At 44.8% G+C, this 26658-nt stretch overlaps 1 protein-coding gene across 4 annotated transcripts; it reads left to right on the top strand.

Annotated features, from left to right (window-relative positions):
• Nucleotides 1–621: 621 nt before the first annotated feature.
• On the top strand, nt 622–25936 carry LOC104641874 (hepatocyte nuclear factor 4-beta). Of its 4 annotated transcripts, none has more exons than XM_075765936.1 (10): nt 622–834; nt 7356–7527; nt 9293–9387; nt 17202–17308; nt 18435–18590; nt 19140–19227; nt 20049–20201; nt 21945–22181; nt 22893–23006; nt 24228–25936. In XM_075765936.1, the coding sequence occupies exons 1-10, from the start codon at nt 720–722 to the stop codon at nt 24290–24292; spliced, it is 1302 nt and encodes a 433-aa protein (XP_075622051.1). In that variant the 5' UTR covers nt 622–719; the 3' UTR covers nt 24293–25936. The 4 variants fall into 4 exon arrangements, with proteins under 4 accessions (XP_075622051.1, XP_075622050.1, XP_075622047.1 ...); XM_075765935.1 differs by having other exon boundaries at nt 627–834; nt 7323–7527; XM_075765932.1 differs by having other exon boundaries at nt 627–834; nt 7323–7527; nt 24017–25049.
• The last annotated feature ends 722 nt before the right edge of the window (nt 25937–26658 follow it).

Genomic DNA, 26658 nt, shown 5'->3' with positions numbered 1-26658 from the left:
CTGGAGTTAGGAGGGAGAAGATGCAGGTGACAGGGAGGGTGGGTGGGTGGGATAAGTCACCTCCCCTCTGTCTATGGGGTAGTGTGAAGCCATGCAGATGGCTGTAATGAAGCCCCATTTTTCTTTCCAGTAGTCACTCAAGATGCAATCCAGTGTGCAGCGCTGTTTGTGCCTCATGGCAATGCCTCAGGTTCTCAGTGCCGACCTATCTTGATGGTCTTCAGTCAGTGGTGATGCTGACTCATTGTCTTCACCAGCATCAAGTGACATCATTTGGTCTTTTCCCAAGGGCTGGTAGCTGAGCAAGGTGACATCGGCATGGGTGTTATTTGACGTGGCCATTGCTTTGCCCTGGAAGAGTGGCGCATGTGTGTGAACGCCTCTTCGCAGCCCTTTTCAAAATGTTTGTGCAGGAACAGCCATAAAACAGGCTGTATTGACCCAAAGATGCAATCCAAGTCGTTTGAGTCTAGGCCTTATCTACATCATATTATCAGGATCGAGAGAGCACAGATGCACCCCGGGAAGGGAGGGGACTGCGTGCGCGAGAGGAAACGGCTTCTTCCCTTCTCTCCTGGTACGGGGAGGGGACTGTGGGCAGAGCTGGGTAATGATTTGTCATCGCAAGGGCTGGGGTGTCTCTCTTTGCAGAGGAAACCTTGGCCGTGATTGACAGCAGGGCTGTTTTTTGCCGCTTCCCTTGCTGTTGACAAGTAATAATGAAGCTTTGTCAGTCCATCATGGACATGGATATGCCAGATTATGTCGACTCCTTGGACTCCTCTTATACCATGCTGGAATTTGACAACCTTCGGGTGCTCCCCAATAACACCGGTGAGATTTCTGTTCGCTTCCTCTTGAATAACCTCCACTACCTTTGTTATAAAGCTGAACACCTATGAAAGGCAGGTAGGAGGTGTGGGGCAAAGGGTGGAAGGGGTAATATTTAAGCAGCTGACCTGTCAACTTCTGTTGCATCTGCAGTTATGTTTGGGCTGAAATGGGACCCTTTCACTTGCCAGTCCTATTTTGAGTTATTCTTTTCCTTGGTGGGCTGAGCGCCATGTCCTGAAGAGCTCACGAGGTATTGCAAGTGTTGGTAGAGATCTTCATGGCATGCCATAGGTTTGTCCCCCTGTTAGACTTAACGAGAGGAGTTATTACCAATATTTCTGCCTTAAAACGTGTGTTTCGTTCCCATATATGACTTAGATTCGTATTTAATTCTTGGAACAAAATGCCGTCTCAAATGGTATTTGTCTATTACTCAAACAATACACCATGTGTCCAATTTAACTTGTTCCTAGGTATTTAGATTGAGAAGCAATATCCAAACCGTTACTTGCCTTATATTCTTTTTCTGGCTTCCAAGATAGTCTAAAAGCCTTCACAGCACACAAAGAACTTGGCTGCGAGGCATGAATGTTTATATGCAAAGACTTCCGCTTTGTTCACAGAAATAAAGCGTATATGTAGGTTTTGAGTAGTCAAAAGTACTCTGGACATAAAGCGAACACTATTCTGTTAAATTAACTGTTCACTGTGTGAAAAATAAAGGACATTTTAGTCATGTAGCATGAAACCAATCATGTAACTGAATGAGATCCAACATTAGCAACGCCTTTGGAGAGTTTTGGCATAATTTCATTTAATTTGTTAGGCAGCTTAGTGAAATTAAGATGGGATTTCCAGGGTCTCACTTTTGCTCATTAGCTGTCTCATCAAAAGAAATCAGTTTCAGTAGGGTTATCGTCTACAATATGAAATGATTAGACTTATTATTGTGGGACATGGAGGGATGTCAGGAGACAAGTAAAGTTAAAGGGCCCAAAGAAATTTGAATTTAAAGTTGACTTCAAGAAAAGCTCTGTCTGTCCCCAAATAAAGGATTTTCAATATATATATTTTTTGCCAGCTGCAGATAGACTGAATCTTATTTCTTATTCTTTCAGAAAGGTTTCCATCTGCTGTCCTATTCTAGAAATGTTATTTAACACAGATGCTCTTTGTCACTTGCTGCTGAACAACAAGTTATTTTTTATTTTTTAGAGTGGTACAAAATTCCTCAAAATTCAATATCATTTTGCAACTTAACTACCAAAACCTGTTTGGGGCTCTCTGTTGTTTCATGCAGTGGAACTGACAGGTTGAGTTTTTTTCTGAAGTTTATCTAGATCAGTATTGTGTTATTTGTCTAGCTGTTAATGAGTAACCAGCTCTCTCAGGAACTAGCTGTTTTGAAATTAGCTTGTTTGTCTTGGGTAAGTGTCCTCTTCTACAGTTTGTAAAAATAACTTCAAAAAAGACCTGAAATGTCCATGCATGGAAACATATTGCTAACCAGCTGAGTTCAGTTCCCATAGGTAACTCAAAATAACAGTTCACACAGATACGGTGCAGTTTCAGAAACATTTTTAAAATTGTTAGATTCAAGAAATAATCTCATTTTAGATATTTTTAATAATATACTGGATTGTTTTAAGCTGTATCTTACCCACTATGCACAATTTATTTCCCCTACTAAATCTAATGGCAGTTTTGCCTTCTATAAACACGAATAGGAAGGGGTTCAATATTTGTTTTAATAGACTCAGGACTGTTTCTTACATTCTGAACAATTTTAAAAGTGAAAGTTAGAATATTTTCAAATAAGGTCATGCTTTCTTGAAACTAACTTTTTCCTTCTTTGGAATATTATTTCATCAAAATTTTGGATTGATTAATGACGTGGAGCACTTCCGGTGCTAAGCTTTCTGCTTCAGGAAGCTGCTATCATTTTGAGATTTGCCTAGATATATATTTTGGATTTTCCACCTTTAAGTAGACCATAATTAGCCAAGTATTTTGAGACTAATTCAAAATAAAGAATAAGATCCATTATGGGAGTAGAGGAGGAGTATAAAAAGTCATCTGTTTTAAATAGAAGGAATGGCAAAAGGAAATGAACAAAAATGAATGTTAATCCTGTATTTCCTTTATAAAATATGTGTTCTAACTGCAGAAATTTTCTCATTCTGTACAAACTTGTTTCCTTTACCTTGGCTGGCATTACAAGCCATATTCTCACTTGTTTTTTATGTGCTGTTAATATCCATTTCCTCATGCTCTTGTCAGAGTTGTCATTTTGCTTAAAATATGAAGCATTATTGAAATATTGCACTAATTCTTTAGTCAAGGGTCGGTGAACACTTTCTCCCACGGTGGTGCTCATTTTCCTGTCTCAGCACTCAACCACCACGCTGATCTTTGGGACTTTGACACAAGGTTGGTGAAACACCTTTCCCAGCCCCGCTGCAGGCTGACCCAATTCAGACCATGAAAAAGCCATCAAAGATATTTTGACAGTGCCTGACCATCCCTCAACCTGCAAGCGGGCTTGCGAGGAGCTCTGGCCTTTCTGGCTGGCCTCTTCATCGTTGTTACTGTCTGACTTGGGGACGCTAAATCAAAGCTATGTGTTATATCTCAAAAACTCCCCCTCTATTTGCTAAAAGCTGATGTAGAGAGCGGCTGACCTGCCCATGGCCAGGGCTTCAGTCCTAACCCCCATCCAGCCCTACGTTTGTATGCACAGGTTTCGCAATGCTGGCTTTGGCCACCAAGTTTGACTGTGTGTGCATGCCCTAAACCCGCATACATGATCTCTTTACACTCTCACCCAGCACATGTAATTTGGGAATTTATTAGCTGCAAATTATGTGCACCAAGACTGGCTTGCATTTCTGGGTAGATAAAAGCAAAAGCCATTCTGGAAAATATTGCGTGGTGATTCTTCTATATGATGTGCATCTAGAAGAGATGTAGCCAGTAACTGAAAGGCCATAACTGAAAGGAAAAGCAGCAAAAGGTCTGCAGTGGTCAGGTATCATGCAGAGCTCTGGCTCTGAATGGAAGCCAGTTACCATTCCCCAGCAGCATCCTCACTGCCATTTCTTACCACTCTAAAATTTGGCATCTTCATTTCAGCCCTGGTTAGGTAATGACTTGAATACAGAGGCAGTCGGTAACCAAAATTTGTATGCATTTCGGTTGTGAGCTTGGTTGATCCCAAAGCTGGTGAAGCCACTGGGATACTCTCATCAGCATTAGGTAGGCTGTAGCTCCAAATCTGCACGCTGCTTATGTGTAATTTGCAAAAGATGGTTGAAACTTCAGACTTTTCTGCCAGTGAATGTCCAGGACAGTCCTAGTGAGGAGTATGGCCACAACCATATGTCATCAGCTCAGCCTGGGATCCATGCAAGGTCAAGATGAATTATGGTCTCTTGGTGAATGTCATCAGTTGCACCTCCAGGAGAAATTTCAGGGGCACTGTGGCACGGCTTAGGAACTGTCCTGTTACACCACAGTGATGACCATCTATAAGCAATCGACATCTCTGAGCATCTCCCTCTACGGTGGTGAGGACAGTTGTGAGCTTGTTTCAGTTGTTGTGAGCCAGCTGGACACTGACCAGATCCATTCTAGCAGCCCTGGAGCCCATTTCAGTGTGGTGCTGAGCTCCAGGTAGCAACCCCTCTAGAGAGGCACCACGTGTTAAATGAAGCTCTGAGCAGGTTATCGTCTTGTGTCAGGCAGGGCTGAAGTAAATGGTTTACAGTTTTCAGCTGATTTCACAGGCAGGCAACTGTGCTGGCAGGGATCCTGGCTTTCCTCTGCCTTTCCTAGCAGTGATCAGTCCAGGGAAAACCCAGACATTCCCCAAATACTGGGTAGGTTTGAAAGCCACATTGAAACATTCTTCTGATGCACATGATATCGGTTGTGCCTTTGCTCTTTTCTGAGCTAATTCTCAATTCGAAGTCACCATTAGTTGGTAGGAGGATTTTGTAATTAAATTTAATCATCTTAATTAACATGTGCATATTGGCTTAGGGCTTTCCTTTTCTTTTTTTAAAATTCTGTTCACGTTCAACCAAGATGAAAAGGATACATGACTACCTAACACCACTGAACTTTTAGCTATGAATCTGCCCTAACATAGAACCAACCAGCTCGGCTCTAGCCCATGGGCTTGTCTGTGTTTTCATGGGTACAAGTGAGGGCAAAATCTGGTTTGCTAACTTCCATGGGCCCTCACACACTCAGTGCCGATGGTCCTTCCTCCAGTAATACTTGGTTTAAGGCCAGATGTTTGATTTCTTGCTTATATCAGCAAGAAGCTCCTCACATATCCTATTCACGTAAGGGAAAAAAGACTTCTCTGGTGAGTGAATGCTCTCCAGCATCAGGAACGTTTTGCAATCTGGACTCAGATGAAGGACGAAGGGTCCATTGGGGACCCAAACTGTATGACCTCAGCTTGATTCCTCTAAAGCCAGTAGAGAAAGCATGAGCAAAGCGAAGAGAAAATTGGCCTCCTTATCTTTATTTTTGTTGTGCAATTTTTTAAATAGAATCCAGCACGCTCAGTGCATTTGTTTATGGTCATATGTTCCTTCAAAAAAAAATAGATGGAGAAACAGATGCACAAATGTTTAGCAGTACAGTTACCTCAAAGGAATATTCTAGTACAGCTTATTTAATACGAAGTTCTCAAGCAAAATAAAATTAAGAATCAATGTAAAAAACCTAAAAATCAATGTAAGCTACTATTAAGCACCTCTGACGCAGACAATGTTCCCAAAGGACCCAAGTGCCAGTTACTGACAAATGTCAGAACTGGGAGCATCTTGCAGGGATTTTGGGAACAGGTAAATCTCAGTTCCTGTCATTATGACCTAAGAATGGTATTGATGCTGTCATTCTTTCCTGTCATGTTGCTCCTATATTGCTACAACCTACTTATTTATTCATCCATATGTTAGAAGGTGAAATATAGATCAAAAGGTTTTTTGAGGGGGTGAAAGGAAGCCTGACCTTTGCATTTCTGAAGTCTTAGCTAAAAATGTCTTAGCCTTAGCTAAAAAACTTTCCAGTTTTTGACAAACTGACGCTTTCTTGGCTTTTTTTTTTTTGCTTTTGATTACAATTTTCATTGCCTAGCAAATATTTTCACTATAAATTTTTGCTGTGTATTCATATACAAAAATAGCCTTCTCTCTCTCTGTATATATATGTGTTGTGTGTGGATTACCCGAAGCTATTTTTACGCATTGTGCATTAGAAAACTTTCTTTAGACTGTCCAGATCAGATGCCAGTTCCTCCCCTTCGAGTAATTTTCTCTAAGATTTGTCATTGCTCAACACAACAGCAGCTGAGCTTTTCTCATCACTGCCCGTCTCTCCTGCGAGGCAGGATGCGTCCTGTCCCAGAGCCTTTGCCAAGGTCGCTGTAGCACATGATTGGCTCCCCTGGAGCAAAGAACACACTCCCAGAGGTGCGATAAATTCATAAAACCATCCTGCAGCGAGTGCCCAGGTCAGGACAGACTCTGCAAACGTTCCTTCTCTCATTGAGATGTAAACACTGTCATCTGTGTCTTCTCAAGTGTCTCCTCTTTTTTTTTTTTTTTTTTTCTTTCCCTTCCCCAAGCTGTGCCTCAAATTAGGATTAAGAGGGCAGTGAGCCTGGTGGTTAAGGCCAAGGGAGAAGTTTAAAGGGGAGTTTTCAGCAGTGTATACACAGGCCAGGCAGGGGCAGAGCTATTCCTGCCCCAGATGAGTGGGTGCAAACAGAGGACATGACAGAGGGCATTCATGTGACCTAATTTTAGGTCCCTAATTTAGAAGGTTGATCTTCCTGCATCCTTCTACTTCTTTCCAGTGGAAAGCAATGAGCCTCTTCAGAGGGCAGTTCAGAGCAGGAACCAGACTTAGGAGAACTAAAGTGACCCCTGTGAGAGTGGCTGTCTGTCTTCCAGCTCCAGAGGAGCTCTCAAGAGCAGTCTTTTATCTCAAACACCTCTGCCATGTGCATGAAGTAGTTCATCTTTCTGCCTCTGCTGTCTCTTCTCTGCTTTCTATTTATTCAAGTTAATGATGGTCTTTCTATTGTCCTCTCTGGGCACCAGCTTTGCACCATGTTCTCCAGGTGTCTAACTGAGGAGGTGGCTCCCCATCCCTCAAAATCATACACCTCACATCCAGGTAAGGTATCTCTGCATCTGTCAAGAAAGTAGCGGTAATGCTTCAATTCTCATGAGCATGTTGGGTTATGCAGCTTGAAATCTCTCTGTTCACTGAAGCAAAGGAAAACACTAATACCAGAAGCAAAGCAGCTGATTTACTCTCAGTTGCAGTTGAGATGAGCATGACCATCAATCTGGAGGCTTCACTAGCAGCACACAGTGTGAGTGCACACGTGTGTGGGGGGCTGGCTGAGTGTGTGCTTAGCTTGAAAAAAGGAACTTGCTGTCAGCTGATTCTGGTTTCCATCACAGAGGCGTCTAACGGTCCCTGTTCTCTGCCGGCAGAGGCCATCGCAGCTGAATCGGCAAACACCAACCTGCTCACCAACGGCATCGGCTCCCTCTGCTCCATCTGTGGGGACCGGGCGACCGGCAAACACTACGGGGCATCCAGCTGCGATGGCTGCAAAGGCTTCTTCAGGAGGAGCGTCCGCAAGAACCATGTCTATTCCTGCAGGTACCTGCCCCTTCTGCAATAAATAAATAAAAATTATTGACCCTGTAAATAAGGTGGGGTGGAAATCGGGTTGTACAATGGACCCTGACACCTTTTGTGACACCCAGCAATCCATTCATGAGTTCACTGTCACTGCGTTCCCCATGGTGTAAATCAAGGGAAACTTATAGACCTGTGGTTTCACTGGGGTGTATAATGCGTAAGTACAGCTTCTGGGTGTGGAGTGACACTGTAACCTTATCACAGTCCAGCAAGGGAAAGCCGAGGTGGCAAAGGACCAAAGATCCAGAGATTTCATCTCAAATGCAGTGATTTTCCCAGTAAAAAGCAACAAGCATCCAAGAAGCTGCCACCTCCAAAGCCTCCACCTCCCCCACAGTCTCTCCATTTTTGGTTTGAAATCATTAAACTATATACGCTGACATATCACTGATGATTTTACAATCATTCTGAGAACCTAGCGTGGATCAGCGATGATTCATGTCCACTTTGGCACACAGGTATACATTTGAGAGAATTTTTTTACCAGGAGGATGCTATCAGTTATACAACAGCTATCTTGATTGACCTTAGAAAAATGGTGTTTATTTTAGCACAGGAAGAAGGGGGAAAAAACCCAAATACACTCAAACCCTTCGTCTCTAATTAAAGCCTGGAAGTTTTCTTTCTCTTCCAGAGCTCTTCCTCCTTTAAGGGTGTTCCAAATTTTTGCAGCACGAGTCACCCTGTTTGTTCAAAATGCTGCTGGGGTCATTATCACTCCAGGACACTCCAGCCATGAAAGACACATGGGGTGACAGCAGTGTCCACCTGCATTGGTGCCCATCCCAGGGACCGTGGGATCCCTGCAGGAGGAGGCAACAGCTACTACCAATTTCTTTGAAATATCAGCTTCAGTCTTCTGGGAGAGGAGTTGTTGCCCCTCCCCAGGAATCCATGAATCTCTGTGATATTTGGCAGCTCGGGGAAGATCCACAGGATCGAAGCCAAGCAAATGGCAAATGCTTGCTTGTCTGCAAATCCTTATTTGGTGAGCTGCGCTGCATTTAGCCCAGCTCGGAGGTCTGTTGTTTATCGCAGACGAGAATTCCTTGGAAAGTCTTCGGGCCTTTGTACCTTTGGCTTTTTACCATTCTGGGAAAGTGCCTCAGTTTTTACAACCTGATGATGGTCACAGAGCACCCCACATCATCTCCTCTCTGCGTGGCACATTCCTCTTCCATTGCTTCACCCGCCATGGCAAGAGCTGCCAAGTCTACGTGGGCCATCCCTTGAACAGCAAGGGTTCCTAAATCCCCTCTTGAATAAGAATTAGGAGGCCACGTGCCTCAAAACTAGGCTGCAGACACAGAAGGGCTTGTGGTCCATAATGTAATTATTCTACGCCAAGTAGGACAGGGTTAGCAAGCAGGATCAAATGAGCCCCGATGCCGAACACCCAATAACTGAAAGTGGGGGATGGAGTTCCTGCACCAGCACAACTTGAGTCACAGGCGTGCTTTCACAGCCAAAACCATCACAGTCCTCGCAGGGTGGGTGGTCTGAAACTGCTGCGCTCCCAGCTGGCAGGAACAGCAGTGGAGAAGATGAGGAACTGGGCCAAGCCAACGTTGATTCAATTAATTTCTTGCAAGCCTTTGGCTCTTTGCTATGTTCATGCAGGGCGTAGCTCATGAGGTCTGGGACTCTATGTGAAGCTGCTCGGGGAGAGTGGGTGCAGATGCCAGGCTGGTTGATCCATGTTTTATTTCCCATCTCCTCCCAGGTTCAGCAGACAGTGTGTGATAGACAAAGACAAGAGGAACCAGTGCAGGTACTGCAGGCTGAAGAAGTGCTTCAGAGCTGGCATGAAGAAAGAAGGTAGGTGCAAACAGACATTTCAAAACTGCCTGCTGCTGTCTCTGGCCCTACTCCCACTGCAGAGCATGGTGGAGAGCAGTGGCAACCCTGGCCTGGAGAGATGATGCTCACATTTTGCAGTGGGAGATTTCTTGTTGTTGCAGCTGAGCGCCCCATTTTCCATCTTATCAGATGGGGATTTCAATGAGAGTCTTGCAACAATATTCACCCATCCTGGGAGGCTGGTGTCTTTGGGTCTCTGTTTTTATACTGGGAAAGGGATGGGCTTGCTCAGGGTTTTTTTGATCTCTAAGTGCTTCACCACAGCAATTCCCTCACTACATACCTGCTAGTGCAACTCCTAGTCCCAGCTGCGACAATCTCAGCAAGGACCTGCCATCCTCAATCTCATAAACGCCAGCAGTTGACTACTGCAGAGTAGTGTTTGGTGGTTGACTTGGATGATGCTCATGTATCTCAGCGAAACCCTTAGGGCAAGGTACAGCTTGGACATGATGCCTTACGGTGTGAGAGCTGCTCCTCCGTGGCACAGGGCACACAGGCAATGCTCCTAGAGGCAGCCAACTTCTGTGTCCCCCGAGTTGGGACCTGAGTCATGGTCAAACCCTTCGGTGTTGCTGTCCTCATGGTGGCTAGTGCACAACTATAGAGCCACTATTAGCACTAGTACTGAAGGACAATCCAATATTGGTTGGTGCATTTTGTTGCACTTCACATTGGCTGTATGAAGAGGGAGATGAAGCGTTGTAGAGCATTTGAGTACCAGTGACCATCGGAAAGTGCCCTTCCAACGCATTAAAGGATATACTAAGTGTTACAGTACCTAATGCTAAGCAAGAGAAAAACCACTTCTGTTAACCTATGCCTTACCTCCCTATGGCCAGCTTCCCTGGGAAAGTTTGGGACCTATCATAGCATTTCTGATCTCTGCTCATTCACCATGCTCATAGGAGAGCATGGATGATACTATTTTACTTACTCCAAGCTTTCTGGGCAGAGACTGTGTTTGCACACTGAGTGCTTGGCAAAGTGGGGGCACAACCCACAACAGATTGTACATCTCCCTGATGGGCAGGTAGTTGGGTGATGGTTTCAACACTCTTCACCCTTCATTTGTGCTGTTTTCCAAGCCACTGACAGCTAAAGGATGAGGGAGCTAGAAAGGAACTTGAGAGTTTCTTTCCATGACACCAAGTTAAATATCCCCTACCCAAGGGGTGAAATCATGGTCCCACTGAAACCAAGGGGAAATTTGTCACTGATTTCTGGTAATTCATGAGATTTCACTGGTGATGAAAAAAATCTTTCCAACCTTCTGACCATATGTTTTCCTGGAGAACGAGAGTGTCTTGAAATTTGGCATAAGTCATGGATGTAGCAAAAATGTCTGTTGGTTTAATTTAGGAGAAATGGAGCAAATACAGCGGATGGAAAAAAAAATTTAGCCCTCAAATTAATAAAGACCAAACCTAAGCTGATTTGGTCAGTTCTAGATGGGCCTGAAGCCAATTGCCAATGCAGCAAGCTCCACAGCTTGGAGAGGCTGAAATCTGGTTATCAGCTCCTTTCTTTGAGCTGAAGCATGATTTTTATCGGGTTTATGGTAAAAGTTATAAAACCTTGGCTCATGCCTTCATTATTGATTGCAACCTGATGGAAGATGACTCATTTCAAGTTCCACATAGTCACATTCTTTGAAACTTCTTTATGAGTGCACAGTCAGGTTGTGTGCTCACAAACTGCTTATGTGTTTGGTAAGGAAGATTTTAAAGCACCTTGAGCAACTGCTTTGCAGAAATTAGCTTAGCTGACCAGAGCTGTATCCAAACCATGTGTGCAGGACAGTGAAAGAAATTTTCTTGCACAATTGTGTGCACAAAAAGAACACAGTTATTTGCTTTAGGATGGTTCTAGATTAATATTAAACAGTATTGCAAAGCATTAGAGTAAAAAAGAAGTCATATCTTGGGATAGAGCAGTATTAGGAGGATACAAATGTTTGTACAAGATCTTCTGGTGGCACACACCAATTCACGTTGGGAGACCACAGCTGCGACACCCACACTGGCTGTGTCCCGTTGTCCCAGCACTGGCACGCAGGAGTTTGACACTCTTTTTCTCTGGCACGCCACTTTTCAGCCAGCCCATATAACAGCAATCAGACTTTCCAGGGTGTGGTAATAGCATTGTTTATTCACAGCAGAGGGGAAGAAGCTGGAAAAGATCCTTTTCCCAGCCTGTGACAATACACCTGGGGTGGGGTTAGCAGGGTTGTGTCACCCTCGTCTGCTCCCTGCTGCTGGCAACCCACTGACCCACAGCTCGACGGGTGTGCATGCGATGTTGGAAAACTTGCTGTTCCCCAGCAAAATTGATAAACTGGTGTTTCGGATCCAGAGTGGGTTTGTTTTTTTTTTTTTTTCTCCAATCTTTCTGTGTTGTAAGACTTGACATGACACATTTGGATCTTTCTTTCTCTCTTTTTTCCCCTGCTGGAAACAACTCCACTGCATACAAGATTGAGAGGGGCTATGTTGTCTGGCCTGGTAGAAGGGAAATTTCTGCTTTAAAAAGCGCCATATGATGCAAATACCTGAGCTGGCTTGTAAGTGTCTGTCTAGAGGGGCAGCAGTGTTGGTGCGGGGCTGAGGGTCTCAGCATGGGCTGGTCCTGGGAGCACAGTGCACAGGGCTGTATGTTCGCTATGGGTTTGGGGCAGCTGGGCTGAGGTTGTTGGGAAAAGCATCAGCAGGGTCCTTTAGATTGTCTGGTTTGTACACTCTGAATTTGATCTTGCTTTCGGAAAGGACCAGGACTGTCCCACACATGAGCCCTGCCCCTGAGGCTTGTGCATTGAGATGGGATCCAGGTTCCATCGGCACCAGCGAGAGCAAGAAAGGGCCAAAATTTGAGTCTTGTGGAAAGTGCAGTCCTCTGATTTCCTAGAAATTAGCTCATTCAGAAACACTCCTATCCCAATTAAATTTTTGGTATCAATAATTCACTGTACTAACTACAAGTAAACAATCATTAAAGTTGGAATGAGGGGAGAGGAAAAGGCTTCCTTGAACGCAAACCCCTTCTTGTCTCCTGAAACACCACTATGATCAGGATTTAAGATTTTTGCAAAAGATTCACTCCTTTATTCTTGTTTTGTGGTTAAGGGTGGGACTATACTGCAGGGTCGTCTGGGTGTTTTGGGGATTTTCTGGCTGTTATCTCTGATTTTCTCTCTTTGCCCAGAAAAAGTTTCGATTTCTATTGTTTTGCACAATGCTACCAGACGGGTTTTTGGTCACTACAGCATCAGTGAATGAGGAGTGCACCAGATACTTAAACATCCAAAGAAAACAGCGGGATACTATTTTTAGCATCTTACTGAGATCATGTTTAACCTTGAATAAATTAGCAGGGTGTGATTTTTCAAGTAAGCCGGGTTGTCTACTCACACAGAAAACTTGGAAGCCTTTTGAAGTGCCAGCACTGCACTGTCAGGATTCAGTTTGCTGGTGGAAAAAAAAGAGGGGTTAATATTTAACCTCTCATCCCCTTTAAAGTAATTTATGAATGTACATGAACTCCTTCAGTTTTACACAGAACTAAAAAGAATTATTGTATCGCTTATGGCCACAACACAGTGGGAGGATTTGAGGCTATTTTTTTTATTTATTTTTGTTAAATTGGACAGGTTTATAGGACAGTTTTATTAGTGTTTCACAGGACCTCTATCTTGTTTCATACCTTTTGTTTGCACATCTCTTCTGCCAGCTTTTAAAAGGCTGAGACTGCAGTTTATTGCAAAGATGGATGGAAAATTTAAAGGATATTCCCCATTTTGTGATAGCCATAAATCAGGCCAGAAGTCCATGAAATGATTAAACGTGCATGTACCATTGGGATTTATTTGCAAACAAAATATACCACACCTACAAAATCAAAAGTAGCTTGGGGGGAAAAAGATTATTTGTGCATGTAACTTAACCAGGCAGCAGTATCGGTGGAGAGAGAAATACAGCGAGCGGTGGTGACTGCCAGCACCGCGCTGGGGCATTCGCACCTCCCTCCTCCTGCTCTCCCTTTGTGCCACTTATTAATACATTTCCAACCCCATCGGCATTAAATGAGGATGTTTTTAGTGGGATAATAATGGAAACGGTAATTCCCATGTAGGCAGGGCTTTAGCCTCTGCAGTTACTGTGGAAAGTTACTGGTTTGCTGCTGTTCCCTTCCAATCAATGTCTGTGCCCGTATTTATTGGACTCCCCGGCGGTTCCTCCTCACATGCTCTGTACCGATGTGGCAAGGCAGCAAGGACAAAATGTTTGGGAAACGCGGGTTTGTTGCAATCTCACAAACAGGCCGCTGTTTGCTCAAGAGCCGCCGCGTGTGCTCCGCAGCCCGCCCGGCTGCCGGCATCCTTGATGTGCTCATGGCAAAAGGGCCCAGGCTTGCTCTGAATAACAAAACCCCTCCGACATCTCCTCTACGTCAGATGGGGAATATGTTTGTTTTCCCATCTGCTTCCCACAGTCAGGACATGCCGTAGCCGTGGATAATTCCCCAGAGGGAGATACGGGCACCATCCTGCCCTCCCTCCCTTTTCCTCGGGGGAAAGCACGGGTCGGGGCTGTCCCTGGCTGGCAGCATCGTGGGGGCTCGCTCCTGCTGACGTCCCCTCGTGCGGAGCTGCAGTGGCTCTTCCCAGTGTTTATTGGCTTTGGGAACTGGAACGCTGTGCAGAGGACAGGATTAGAGAAAACAAATGGGCGTGCAAAGCTTTTGCCAGGCACATACTGGAAATAGCAATCCCTGGGAGACAGTGGGATCCAGCACTGGGATTTGAGTCCTTCCTGCAAGTTTGCTGAGTTTTATTGACTGCAAAGCCAAGATCACATCTGAGCCCGGGCACCCTCAGCACCAGCACACCCCTCGAGCACTCCCGATGCCTCACCATAAGTGACCTATCCCTTCCCTTTTACAAGCACAATAAATATAGCAATATAATTACCACACAGTAATAGATTAATGTTGTGGTAGGTAAAACATTAACTCCCTTTTGTATCTAATTCTATCGCATCTTGGGTACTTTTGGCGATAACACTCAAATCACCTTGAGAAAGTCAGTCTGTACCATCCACTTACACTTGAAGATTGAGCTTATCAGAGCATGAGGGAAGCACTGAAATATGTGGCCATAAAAGGACCCGGGAGAAAAAGAGTCTGAAGCTTCTTAAAGGGGTCTGTCATCGGGGAGCAGGACCAGGTCTGCCTGGGTTTGTAGGACTTACGTAAAATAGGATGTGTAGATCGGTTGGAAAGGCAAAATTTGTACCTTTTCTTGTAAGTGGGCAAAAAGAGCCCCATCACGCCCAGAGAGGGCACGTCTGATATGAAACCGCTACGTGAGGGAGCGTCTGATATGAAACTAGGCATAGAAGATTGGTTGGGGACTTTCCGAGGACGTCAGCGATGACATGGATTCAGGTGGGCTTGTTTCTGCTCGATGCTGGATGCTGCTGCTCATCTTTCTGGTGTACCAAAAAAAGCTGTGAAGGGTTAATCTATTCTGAAGATTAATTCTAAATTATGGTTCCTATAACACTGTCACCTTTAAACTGGTGGGGAACCCCAGCTGAGCAGCATTTTCCATCACCGCCCCCACATACAGGCTAATACATGCTGCTGCCTGAGGAGGGTTAGCAGAGCCTCCCAAAGGCTGTAGTTGTTTTTTCTCTAAATCGGTGTCTAACTGCGTCTATGTAGTACCCATAGCCTGAAAAGGCTCCAGTAATATGTATGTGCGTTGTATCCTTTACAAATCGATGTACCCATCCAGCCCCTTGCAGGCATTCATGGGAGCTTGGCTCCGAGGTGCAAAATGGTTTTGGTGGCTGGACCCCAGCAGACCCCCCCCAAGCACAGCCAGCTCAGCAGCGAGCAGATCCCAACTGACAGCAAGGCTAAGCCCCAAATCCTGGAAAATAAATACCGTGCTCCTGCTGATAATGGGAGATATTGACTTTTGTCACTGTTGCTTTTTTTCTGCCCTTTCACTTTGTTGGCTGCTCATCAGAGGTCAGTTAGGAAAACAGAGCGGTGGTTGTATCTGAGCTGACAAAAAACCCACCTTCCCACCCTGTGTGCAGAACGGTGCCCATGTCTCCTCCTTTGCATGAATTCAGAGAAACTTGCCTTGTGCAAAGAGCGATGCTTGCTCTACAGCATGGCCCTGCAGCGAGGCAAAGTCTCCAAAAAATGACGGCAAAATGATTCTGCTGACTCTCAAAAAAAGTATTTGCTGGGAAAATCTTCTCCAATGGCCACTTTTGAGACAAAACCATACTGTTTCGCATCCAAGGGGTTAAAGCAGAGCTGTGCTTTGACAGCTATGTCTGAGTTATTCCTTCTAAAAAAAAACACAAAAGAAGTCTGGAATTGCCGCATGAAGGAGAAGGGATGGGCTGCATTATCACCACATGCTAAATCTTCCCACTCCCTCTGCTTTAAGGACCTGACAATTGTCTTTCCGAGCCGTACGTAATCAAGACATACAAGCTGTCAGGAAAATGCTGAATCTGTGTTCAGGCTCCTTCGTCCAACCCCATGTGGGCTTGTTTGCTGCTGGATGGAGGTAATAGGGCTTGGGGGAGAAACTAACACTGAAAACAAGGTTGGACTAAGTCTAAATTCTGCTTTTTTTCTCTGCTGCTGTTTTACCTGATAGCTGCAGTGGAGATGAGTCAGTTCTTGGACCCTGTGTTGCAAAACTAAGCTGCTGAAGTGCGCTAAATCCCCTGTGTTCAACACGCAGGGTTGATGGAGCATGGGGCTAGATGTGGCTTGTGCTTCAGGGAAAAGGATGGTTTAAAGGGTGGAATGGACCTGAAAAAAAATCAGTGGTTTTTTCCTAATTCACCATGGCAGGGCCATACCTTTCTGTCTGAAAAAAGCCCAGGGCTGATCTTCACTCTGCTGTGGCACTACAGCATGTCCAAGGTGTGTTGTATCACTGTTATTAAGAGTTCAGGACACTCCCAGCTGATATACAGCAGTGATTTGCACAAGGTGCTAGCAGAGCTGGAGATAAACCCCGGCTTGATTTGTTCCCTCAGCTGCATGTCGGCATCACCGTTGGGGTTATGGGATCATTGAAATCAGCAGGGTCATGGGCAAGGCTGAGGGAGTGGTTTTAAGGGGGGGATTAGCAAAGTTAAGCTTCCTTTCTTTGGAGCTTCCTTAGTGAGGTGGCTCTTCCTGCTCCCCTTGAGTGGTGGAGATGTCCCCTGGTGACCTGCGATGCCTCAGGGGCAGGGGATGCTTCAAGGCTGCTTCGAGGTGAGATCAGGGGATGTTTTATCCAGTGTTGCCATAAGACAAGATGTGACCTCAAGAGCATCTTGCTGTACAGGGAGCTCAGGAGAGGAGTCCTCAGTGCAGAGGTGGCAAAAAGGGTATCAGAGGCCAGGACTCCAGCAGCATGGCTGCATGGCCAAGTGAAAAGGGTCAACGTCAAATGCCCAAATTCCCCTGAGCTGCATCAAACCCAGTGGGACCAGCTAACATCCCGCATGTTGCTCTGACTGCCAAACACCCTTACCTCCCTCTGTTGCTCCTGTGCTTGGTCTTCTCCCTCTCTGGTGGCCTTTTCCTCTCCCCAGGGACCTGTATAATCTTATTCCAGCATCCAACAAGGGTGGAGGCTCTTGCAGGCACTAAAGCCCCATCCACTCCCATTTGGGGAGGGCGGGTAACAGCAGCCATTGGTTGCGTGGGAGGTTTCTTGCTAACACCACCACTGCTCGCTGTCATTTCAGCGGTGCAGAACGAGCGCGACAGGATCAGCATTCGCAGGAGCAGCTACGAGGACAACGGCTCACTCTCCATCAACGTGCTCACTCAGGCCGAGGCCATGGCACAGCAGGTATGAAATGCGAGGACAGCTCTGCGAAAGAGTACGTCGCCTTCGGCTATTCCATATGGGGTTATGAATGCACTAAACCAGTCAGGGCTGGATCTTCTTCGGCCCTTGGATGGCTCTTGCACAGATTTACAGGGAAGAAAATGCATTGGAGATATCCAAAAGCAGACAGTAAAAATCCTTGGTGCATTATCAAGACATGTCATGGAAGGAGCAGACACAGCCTTTGGCGTGTGAGATGCAAAGCTGAAATTCCAAGGGCTGAGGGGAGTTGCAGACCCAGGGTCCCCTCTGCCTCCAGCCTAAATTGTTGCTACACCCCTAAAAACTCATTGCATTTCATGCAGAAATTTATCCCTCCTTGCTGCACACGCTGCCCTGCTCAGAACATAATGTTCCCATCATAGCCAATTATATCTTTTCTTGCAACTTCTTTACCAGGGCAACAATTTTAGGGGAGAAAAATAAAGCTAATAAAATCACTGGGCTTCAGCTAACGCTGATTGCTTTCTTATTTCATGTTCCACAACAAATTTCACCCTGTGCGTCCTTTAAATTCTTAGGCAAATATCCTTTATCCACTGAAACATATGGTCCAGATGTTGCATATTACATGCAGCAATGCGTCCATTTCCTTTGAAAAAATTATTATGTTTTAACCCTCTCCCCCCCCCCCCCCCCCCCCCCCGCCACGCAGCTCTGTAGAGATTGAAATGGGTGTTTTGTGTCCCAGGCACCTACTTGGGGGAGGAAGGCTGGATGTCTTTCATGCATTTGGCTGGTTTAAATGATTGACGGTAAGCTGAGACCCAATGCTGCTGGCTACTGCTGGGAATGGGAAGATTAACCAGATTTTGCCCTGAGCCAGCCTGGAGAGTGAGGAAGGAGGCAGAGGAGGGAGGGGTGTCTGTTGGGACTGAGCACCACCTCGTGGAGGCTTCTCCATGGGTCGGTCAAGCACACACCACTGAGCAAATAAGTGTGCAACCACAGCGGCAAACGCCTTCTCAGCAACCTGATGAGGTTAATGTCTGTGAAGGCTCCCCACGTTATCAATGGATCGTTGCTATCGAGAATGGCAAAACAGCAAAGATCTGGTCCCAATGCAACCGGGTTGTTTCTCTTTCAGTATTCATCGCTGAGCCCGGTGCACAGCGTGGACATTGCAATGAAGAAGGTTGCAACCATCAATGATGTGTGTGAATCCATGAAACAGCAGCTGCTGGTGCTGGTTGAATGGGCAAAATACATCCCAGCATTTTGCGAGCTCCCGCTTGACGACCAGGTAAAATACAAATCCCTTTTCCTTGCAAACCCACCGCCTTCAATAGGAATTCCCAGCCGTACCTTTCAACAGGAGAATCTGGCATTAACATATAGATCACCCTATGCAGAGCAGCAAACTAGCAGGTGAGAAAGAATAGTAAAGGACAGGGATCGATTAAAAATAAATCGAGTAGCCAAAGTGCCCCAAAATATAATAGAGTTGGTCACTTCAGTTTGCACAAGGACCCAGTCCAAAAAGACTGGTTTTCCCTTTATTGGTGCTTGATAGTTGAATATAACCCCCTTTTATTTCCCAAGAACTCAAATTACTCAAGCTGCTCTTTGCTCTTTCAGTTGAAAACAACTTTTTATTCAGTTTGCCTTGAATGTAACACTTCTGAAAAGTGAAGATATACTAATAATTTCTAGCTCTTCATAGTACTTCATCTGCAGATCTGACTTATCTAAGCAACCATCAAATTTGGCTTAATCGAAACAGCAATAGCTCACCCTTCTGTTCTGTGCTTTTCAAACATAATATTCTTTCTTTCTTCTGTGCCACCTCCAGGTTGCCTTGCTCAGAGCCCATGCAGGGGAACACCTGCTGCTCGGGGTAGCCAAGCGATCCATACCATACACCGATTTTCTGTTATTAGGTAAAGTAGCGAAATAGACTCCTGCTTTTATAATTTGCACACCCAAGTCATTGCCAAGTGTCCTGCCTGCCTGAAATCCTCTCTGCACCATGACTCCTGGTCATGGTCTGCATGTCTGGCTTTAGACTAAGTGCTTGAGAAGGTCTCTGGGAAAGTATAAAAAAGAGTAAGAAAATTCACTGGGACTTTCACAACTGTTCCCTTACTGCTTTGAAATTGTGGATCAGAAAATCCCCAGTATTTAAATGGCATCTGAAACTGTGTTGCCTTGTTTTTGTAACTGAAAGTGCCAGGACACAGGCAATGAGGTATTTGGGTATCGGCGCTTAAAAACTTAGCAGAAAGGTCTATTAAAAATTATAGTGCCAACAGGTATTTCCTTTTAATGTAGCTCTCTGACACCAAAAACACAGGATTATTCTTGGAAAAATGAGAATACTGACATTGAAAGCCACACATTAAAGAAAAGAGGGAGGGAGAATTTTGTTTTTAAAAAAAACCCTCACACCAAAAATAAAGATGCAACACCACTTGCAAACAGATGCTAGGTATAACAGAGGGTAAACCAGAGCAGAACATGGAGCAGGCTTTGTGTACAGTGTGGGTGCACCAACATGTGCAAACGAGATAATTAAGGACCAAAGAATGAGATCCATGGCTTGCTTCTCAGTCGTGAATCCGAGTATGAAGCTGCATGCTGGAAATCTGCTGCACATGGGCACCGGGACTGTCTGGCAATGTACCTGGGGTAACTTCTGGATGAGACCGTGTCCGCAGCGCTAGAATGAAAAGCCAATGCTGAGTTTCTCTTGTCTCCCCAGGGAATGACTTCATCATCCCAATGCACTGCCCAGAACTGGAAATTGCTCGTGTGGCCACCAGAATCTTGGATGAATTGGTGAAGCCCTTGAGGGACATCCAGATAGATGACAACGAGTACGCTTGCCTTAAAGCCATCATCTTCTTTGATCCAGGTAAGCATCTTTCCTGATTGCCGAACACGGGGCTTGAAAAGGAGTTGAGGGCTCTCCAATAACCAGGAAACCCTCTTGGCAGCAGCTCTACATTTCACCCTGCCTCTGCTGTAATGAGCAATAATTAGCAGTGTAGCAAGGACACGTTAGAAGTGACCTATTCCTGAACACTTCACTCTTTAGCAAGTATTAACTCCGGCACGACTCTGCAGACCCTAGAGGAGTTCTGCTGCTTCTGTAGCTTCAGGAAACCCATCAGTCTGAAATGAAGGAGATGACTATTAAGGACATATGCGCCCACAGTGAATTATGCATAAGCGAAGTGCGTCAACTGAGCAGCAGTGTAGAGCATCCATCAGAGTTCAGAAAACAGCATTAAAAACCACAGAGGTCTGGTTCAGAGTACCCAGAAATATCCAGGATGTCTGTTAATGGCTCTTGCTGGCAGTCAGTGCCGACCGAGGGCAGGGCTGGTCCGTACAGGATGGAGAACAGGGAAACTCGCAGAGGCGAACAGAAGTGTGTTTTGAACCTTTGCTGTATTCTCATTGCACAAACATGGGGGTTTCTGTCTCAGCCCAGGTTCCCCCCAAACACTCCTGTGTTTCTACATGCCTGCGGCACACACACAACCCCCCACTCAGTACAACGGTCCAGTACCTTAGTGTGTGTTGCCTTGTAGCTAGGAGAAGAGATGGGGGAACGATCCCAAGTCCAGAACAATGTCCTTTTGTCTTTGGCATTTATTAGCATGGAGAAATTAGAGCATCTTCCATTAGTTATTTTTTTGCTGTGTTCACTGATTTGAAATCAAGATACAGGAGTTTTACAAACATCATGAACTGTGGCTCGCCAAAAACCTGCTGCAAATCTGAACAGGGTTCGCATTATTAAATTGAGTTTGACAAATTACCTTCTCTGCTGATCAGTATTTCAGTGAAGTTTTAGATCATTGTGACAGTGAGGGACTGTGATTTCATCTAAAATGAAAAAGTGTGAAGATCTACAGGGGTGAAATTTGTTCATGTTAACAAGTAGGCACGTCCATGGAGTTACACACTAACATACAACAATTTGTTAACCACTTTGTCTAATATCTTGGTGTGATGGTCTCTAAAATGTGGTACCTGTGGATTCTTTGTAAGCAGTGAAGGAAATGGTCCAGTGAGCCAGAAATCTCAGTTTTAGATAGTAGGAGAGGAAAGTTGTAAATCCCAGCACTTCATCCTACACAAAGTGCAGGGTGCACTTGATGATTAAGCAAAACTGGACCAGTGGTCCATGAAAAATGGATCAACCACAGGTCAAAGACAGGGAATCAAGACAGGAATCTGATGCTGCAGTGTGTGTATTTGCAACAGATGGACACTAATCCTGCACGGATTTAGTAGCAGTAGTTGGGACTTGAAGTTTTAAGTGGGAAATTCCAGGCTGTTTCCTTGGAAGTACAACTATGGTTCAACTTCTAAATGCTTCCTCTTCACTAACGGCAGTAGCCAGACATATCCATCTCTTATTTTCTTACTGTTTCCCCTCAAATTCCCCTTACTGTTGCCCTGTTCCATATGGGATACAACATAGTGGCAGCCCAATGCTAATCTGCCAGATAAACTTGGAGACTCTGAGATAATTGTCAGAGGATCACCAGCATCCCATCCCTTTCCCTCTCCAGAGCCCAACTGACACGGTAACGCTTCCTGGTTACACAGGCCAGAAATTAATCTCATTTTTTCCCCCTTGCAGACTGCAAAGGCCTGAGTGAGCCTGGGAAGGTGAAGAACATGCGCTTCCAGGTCCAAGTCAACCTGGAGGACTACATCAATGATCGCCAGTATGACTCCCGAGGCCGGTTCAGCGACATCCTCCTCCTGCTGCCCCCGCTGCAGAGCATCACCTGGCAGATGATAGAGCAAGTCCAGTTTGTGAAGCTCTTTGGTGTGGCCAGGATTGACAGCTTGCTGCAGGAGATGCTGCTTGGAGGTACGAACCCTGCTAAGAAAAGACAGCAAAGTTATTTTATTTCAAAGCCATTACAGGACTTCGTGTCTGGGCTTGTGTCCTCTGGAGGATGTATGGTAGAGAGAACTTGGTCTCAGGAGGAGGGAGGTGAAGGCTCAGGTTGAATTGCAGCTTGAACATCAGTCCTTCTCACTCCAGTCCAATCCCCAAGACATTTCTTTCCAACCTATCTCTGAAAATGTGACCCAGGGACAGTTTTACAGAAGTGGGTACACTCTGTGATGCTTCACACCAGCAGGGCACTTGAATTTTAGGCAACCTATGGAACTGATGCAGTTTGCAAGAAGACAACACACTTTTTTGTTAGCAATATGCAAAAGTTATTGCTTTTAGCAATATGCTAAAAGTTATATCAGGAAACCCTGATACAAGCAGTAACTGAGACACACACACACACGCACAGAGACAGATGAACAGTGTAGTCGGTTAGTAAGTGAAACCCCAGCCATCCCAGGAGGTGAGAAGATATCTGGTGAGAGCCATCCCAGATAGTGAGAAGGCTGAGAGCAAAGAGAACAGCGGAGCAGGAAGGAAGCAAAGACAAGCCAGGACATTAACCCCCACCCACAGAGGTCTCCCACAGTCTCTGAAAAAAAAAAGAGACCTGGCCCAGAGCATCTGGCTTCTCGGTAACTATGCAAAGAATGATGTCTTTTCCCACTTCCACTGCAGGAACCACCATTGATCTCCAGTACCAGTCAGGACCTCCCAACCTCAACCTGGAACCACTGCCAGGACACGTCCTCCCAAGCAACATGAGCTCTGTGATTCACACCGCTCCAGACCGTACGTGTCCATTTTTACTCTATTAGCATCTGCATAATGAAGGGACTGGATAGGAGAAGCAGCTAAGAAAAAGACCTTTAGGTCTATTTATGTGTTTAAGCATTACACGTCCTTCAGAGTTCACAGCCCCCATTGCTGACTCTGGAAATATGCTTCCAAAGAGAAGCTGAGATTTTTTCACGTAATAGCATGATCCAAAGGGATTTTGAGATGCTACCAAACAGCACAAGATTAAAAAGAAGAATCAGGATTGGTGACAGTGTGTTTCTATGAATGTGGGCAGCACTGGGAAATACCACAAAGAAGCACACATGGTTATTAGTGGCAAGAGTTTCCCTATGTAAAGCGTCTTGGTTGCTGTCAACTGGAACACACTATGACCTGAATACAAGACCATCTTCAACCCCTCTGCTAGGCAATGGTTATTTGTTAAGGCTTTTATCCTCTGTAGAAGCAAACAGACCATATTATTAAAAAACAGAGTAGAACATGGGTTGCAATGTAACAGCCACTGCCATGTAATCACAGTGTCTTGCACACACAGTCTCCTTCTGCCAGCTATGATCGTTTACTTCTTGTGGCATATTTTGCTATTTCTCAGCTGTATAAATGTTGGCATCATGTATTTTAGCTTTCTGGGGGGTTTTTAGGCCACCTTGCAGCAAGGGAGATGATTAGAAAGATGCTGTGTTCTGTAAAAGAAGTGTAGTGGCCAGCAGGTTGAGCTCTCCTGTGACGAGAGGAAGGATTAAAAAGCAGTTAGGGACATTTCCCAAGTGCAAAACATCGAGAAGAGTTGGCATGTGCCTATCAGTCCACCCTATGCCTTATCCAGGCAGGCAGGAAGGAAGAATCTACTGGAACATGCCTGAATTTAGGATGGATTCCCCACCCCATCCCCCAAGCTCCCACTCCTTGGTTCATAGGGTGGTTTGCTGATTTTATTTGGGCACTGCTCTATCGAACAGCATCCAAGTCCATTTTAATCCTGTTTCTTTTCTCTCCCACAGCATCTCCTGAAACATCCCTTCCATCTCCTTCTACAAGCACAGGCAGTGAAGACTATAAACTAGGCTCTAGCGCAGGACCCAACGCCGTAGCGCAGCTCTTGCCTCAGACAGTGATACCCAAGCAGGAGATCTTATAGGGAGAGGTGGAAGGAGAAGCTGGGAGCAATGTGGAAACCATGCTGAAAGTGAAATGGGCCCTTTCTCTTTGCAGAGGCAAAGCACAGCAACCCCCTGCATGTAGCTGGATCTGTCGGTCACACTCTTTCCCGTCCATGAGTCGAGCACCAGGTACCAGACTGCAGCAGGAGCCTCACCACGGGTCTTCCCACCACCGTCACCCTCATTTCACACGTGATTGGGGTTAATGCTCTTTTCAGTAGGACCAAGACTGTAAGCTCGTTGAAGCAGGGCTTCTGATTGCATGTGTTATCACCTAGCTCAGTGCGATCACGACACTTTTAAAGCCTTCTGCCGCTATCTTCATAAAACCAAATGCCTTACACAGCTCCTGGTAATCGTTAATGAGTACAGCGGGTCTTGAATTGTCAGTATGAAAAGGTCTATTCCTGTTAAAAATTTAATTACACTCCCATTTCTCCTGCTGCATGTTAAGCTTTAGGAAGGACACCTACATAACCCTTAGCAAGCCAACACTTTTATTCCACAGAGATGTGGAGTAAGAAAGATTCCATACAGACCAACTAACATTTAATGCTGGTCAGTTATTATTTGTGACCAGGAATGGCAACATTTTGTTATTTTCTGTAATTTCCAGTATATCTAGAGTCCAGTTGTGCACATTTCTTGTGTGCACATCTAACAGCTCCGAGACAGCAGCAAGGATCTCTGCATCAGACCATGGCTGCTGGGTCATATTTGCAAACATATTCAGAAGAAGTAACAGTCCCAACAAAAATGCCACAAACACACACACACACTCACACACTTTTCCCAGTGCACAGATAAGATTTTTGCTGCAGCTTTATGTATCTTTGTAATGCCTGCCAGCTAACCTTCAAAGCTCTAAATTAGCGGGAAAAAAAAAAAAAAAAGGGAGAGGCAGGTTTTCTGAGCCATGTATTTTAAAAGATGTTTGTGTTAAAACATAAGGTGCTTCTGCACTTACTTAATATAGAACTTAATCAGCAGTAAGTGACCAACTATTAACCATGTTACAACTACTTAAAACAATCCCAATAGATGACTATACAACCTCAAACTTTCCCAAAGTTATTTTGCATAAATTGAACCTCATTAGAAAGCAGACTGCCAGACTTCTGGCCAGAGGAGCATGAGGTTTGTAGAAGTCTGATGACCTCCATCAGACAGCTCCTGAGGGGTTAGGGGCAGCCGTACTGACCCGTAGGACACGATGGAGAATTCTTAGTTCTGCAACATCGCGCAAAGCTCTCAACCCACCTGCACTCGTTCACAGCAAAAATATGAGGTTTATTTCACTGACACTCATGAAGCGCTTTGGATTTGCTCCGTCTGAGGATCTCAATCTCACTGATTGAAGGAGAAGTTGGGAAGAGCACCCAAACCCCCATCAAAAGGGGAATACTTTGACAAAGTATTTGAGAGTGACCATTCTACAGCACAAGAGATCTAAAAAAAAAATAAAAAATTGAAGACCAGGTTGAATTTCACCTAGGATCACATTGTTTTATTTTTCTACTGCCTATGATGAATTTGATCTGTCATTATATGCTGATAACTTTGATTTGAAACAGCTATATCTGGAAACCAGGTGCCACTGCAAGCATTCCTGCTGCACGGCAGATGCAACTGCACTTACCTAACATTGCTTCCAGTTCCTCCATCATGTAATTACTTTTCTAGAAATTAAATGTACATTTATACTCATTAATGGTAAGAAAATAAATCTGTAGGAAATAAATTCCGTATTATCATATTTCATATGGACACTTTGCCTTTTTTAATCCAAACCCAAGTTTTCAAGTTTATTGATTTCTCTAATGCCCTAGGGATTTATTTTTCATGGAAAAGAATCATCTATGCCTGCAAAGCCCAGCTTTCACTTGAGACTGATGTAATTAACAATCTAAGATATCAGCTGATAGAAGAAAATAAAATTGCCCAGGAACAAGTAGATATCAGACTCTGCCTCCAGTGTTCAGCTAGTCTGGTGAAGGTTTACAGCAAGAATAATTTACTGTCTTACAGGAGCTGGTATTAAATTAAACCACTATTTTTATGCAAACATACCTTGGCAGTGACTATTTTATTAGGTTTCTGCTTTATTGGAATCATAATTTTGTTAATAAAAGAGGTTCAAAGCCATCATTTAAAAATAGTTTAACTGTGTGGCAAGATCCAAGCTGGTTTGACAGATCAACATGAATCATGCATCTCAGGTAATAAAGCTTTACCTGTTTCTCTAAGTTATCAATTTTCTTGACAATTACAACATTTGGCTTTATTAACATTGAATCTAGGTCTTATTTTAACTTTATCCTGCACTACGGTGTTAAGAGAAACTGCAGAAAGACTCACAAGGTGCAAAGTTACACTTATTAAGAAACTAAGACTGTGATTGATGCATGCTGGCTATTTTCCAGAGCTCTAGTCGGGTACGACAAGAGTAACGTGCATCAGAGTGGCATATGTGCTACTGCAAC

This window comes from Balearica regulorum, chromosome 13, assembly GCF_011004875.1.
Source record: "Balearica regulorum gibbericeps isolate bBalReg1 chromosome 13, bBalReg1.pri, whole genome shotgun sequence".
In the NCBI taxonomy this organism is placed as follows: Eukaryota; Metazoa; Chordata; class Aves; order Gruiformes; family Gruidae; genus Balearica; species Balearica regulorum.
Note: the sequence above shows the minus strand (reverse complement) of the source record. Positions and strands in the feature narration are given on the sequence as shown.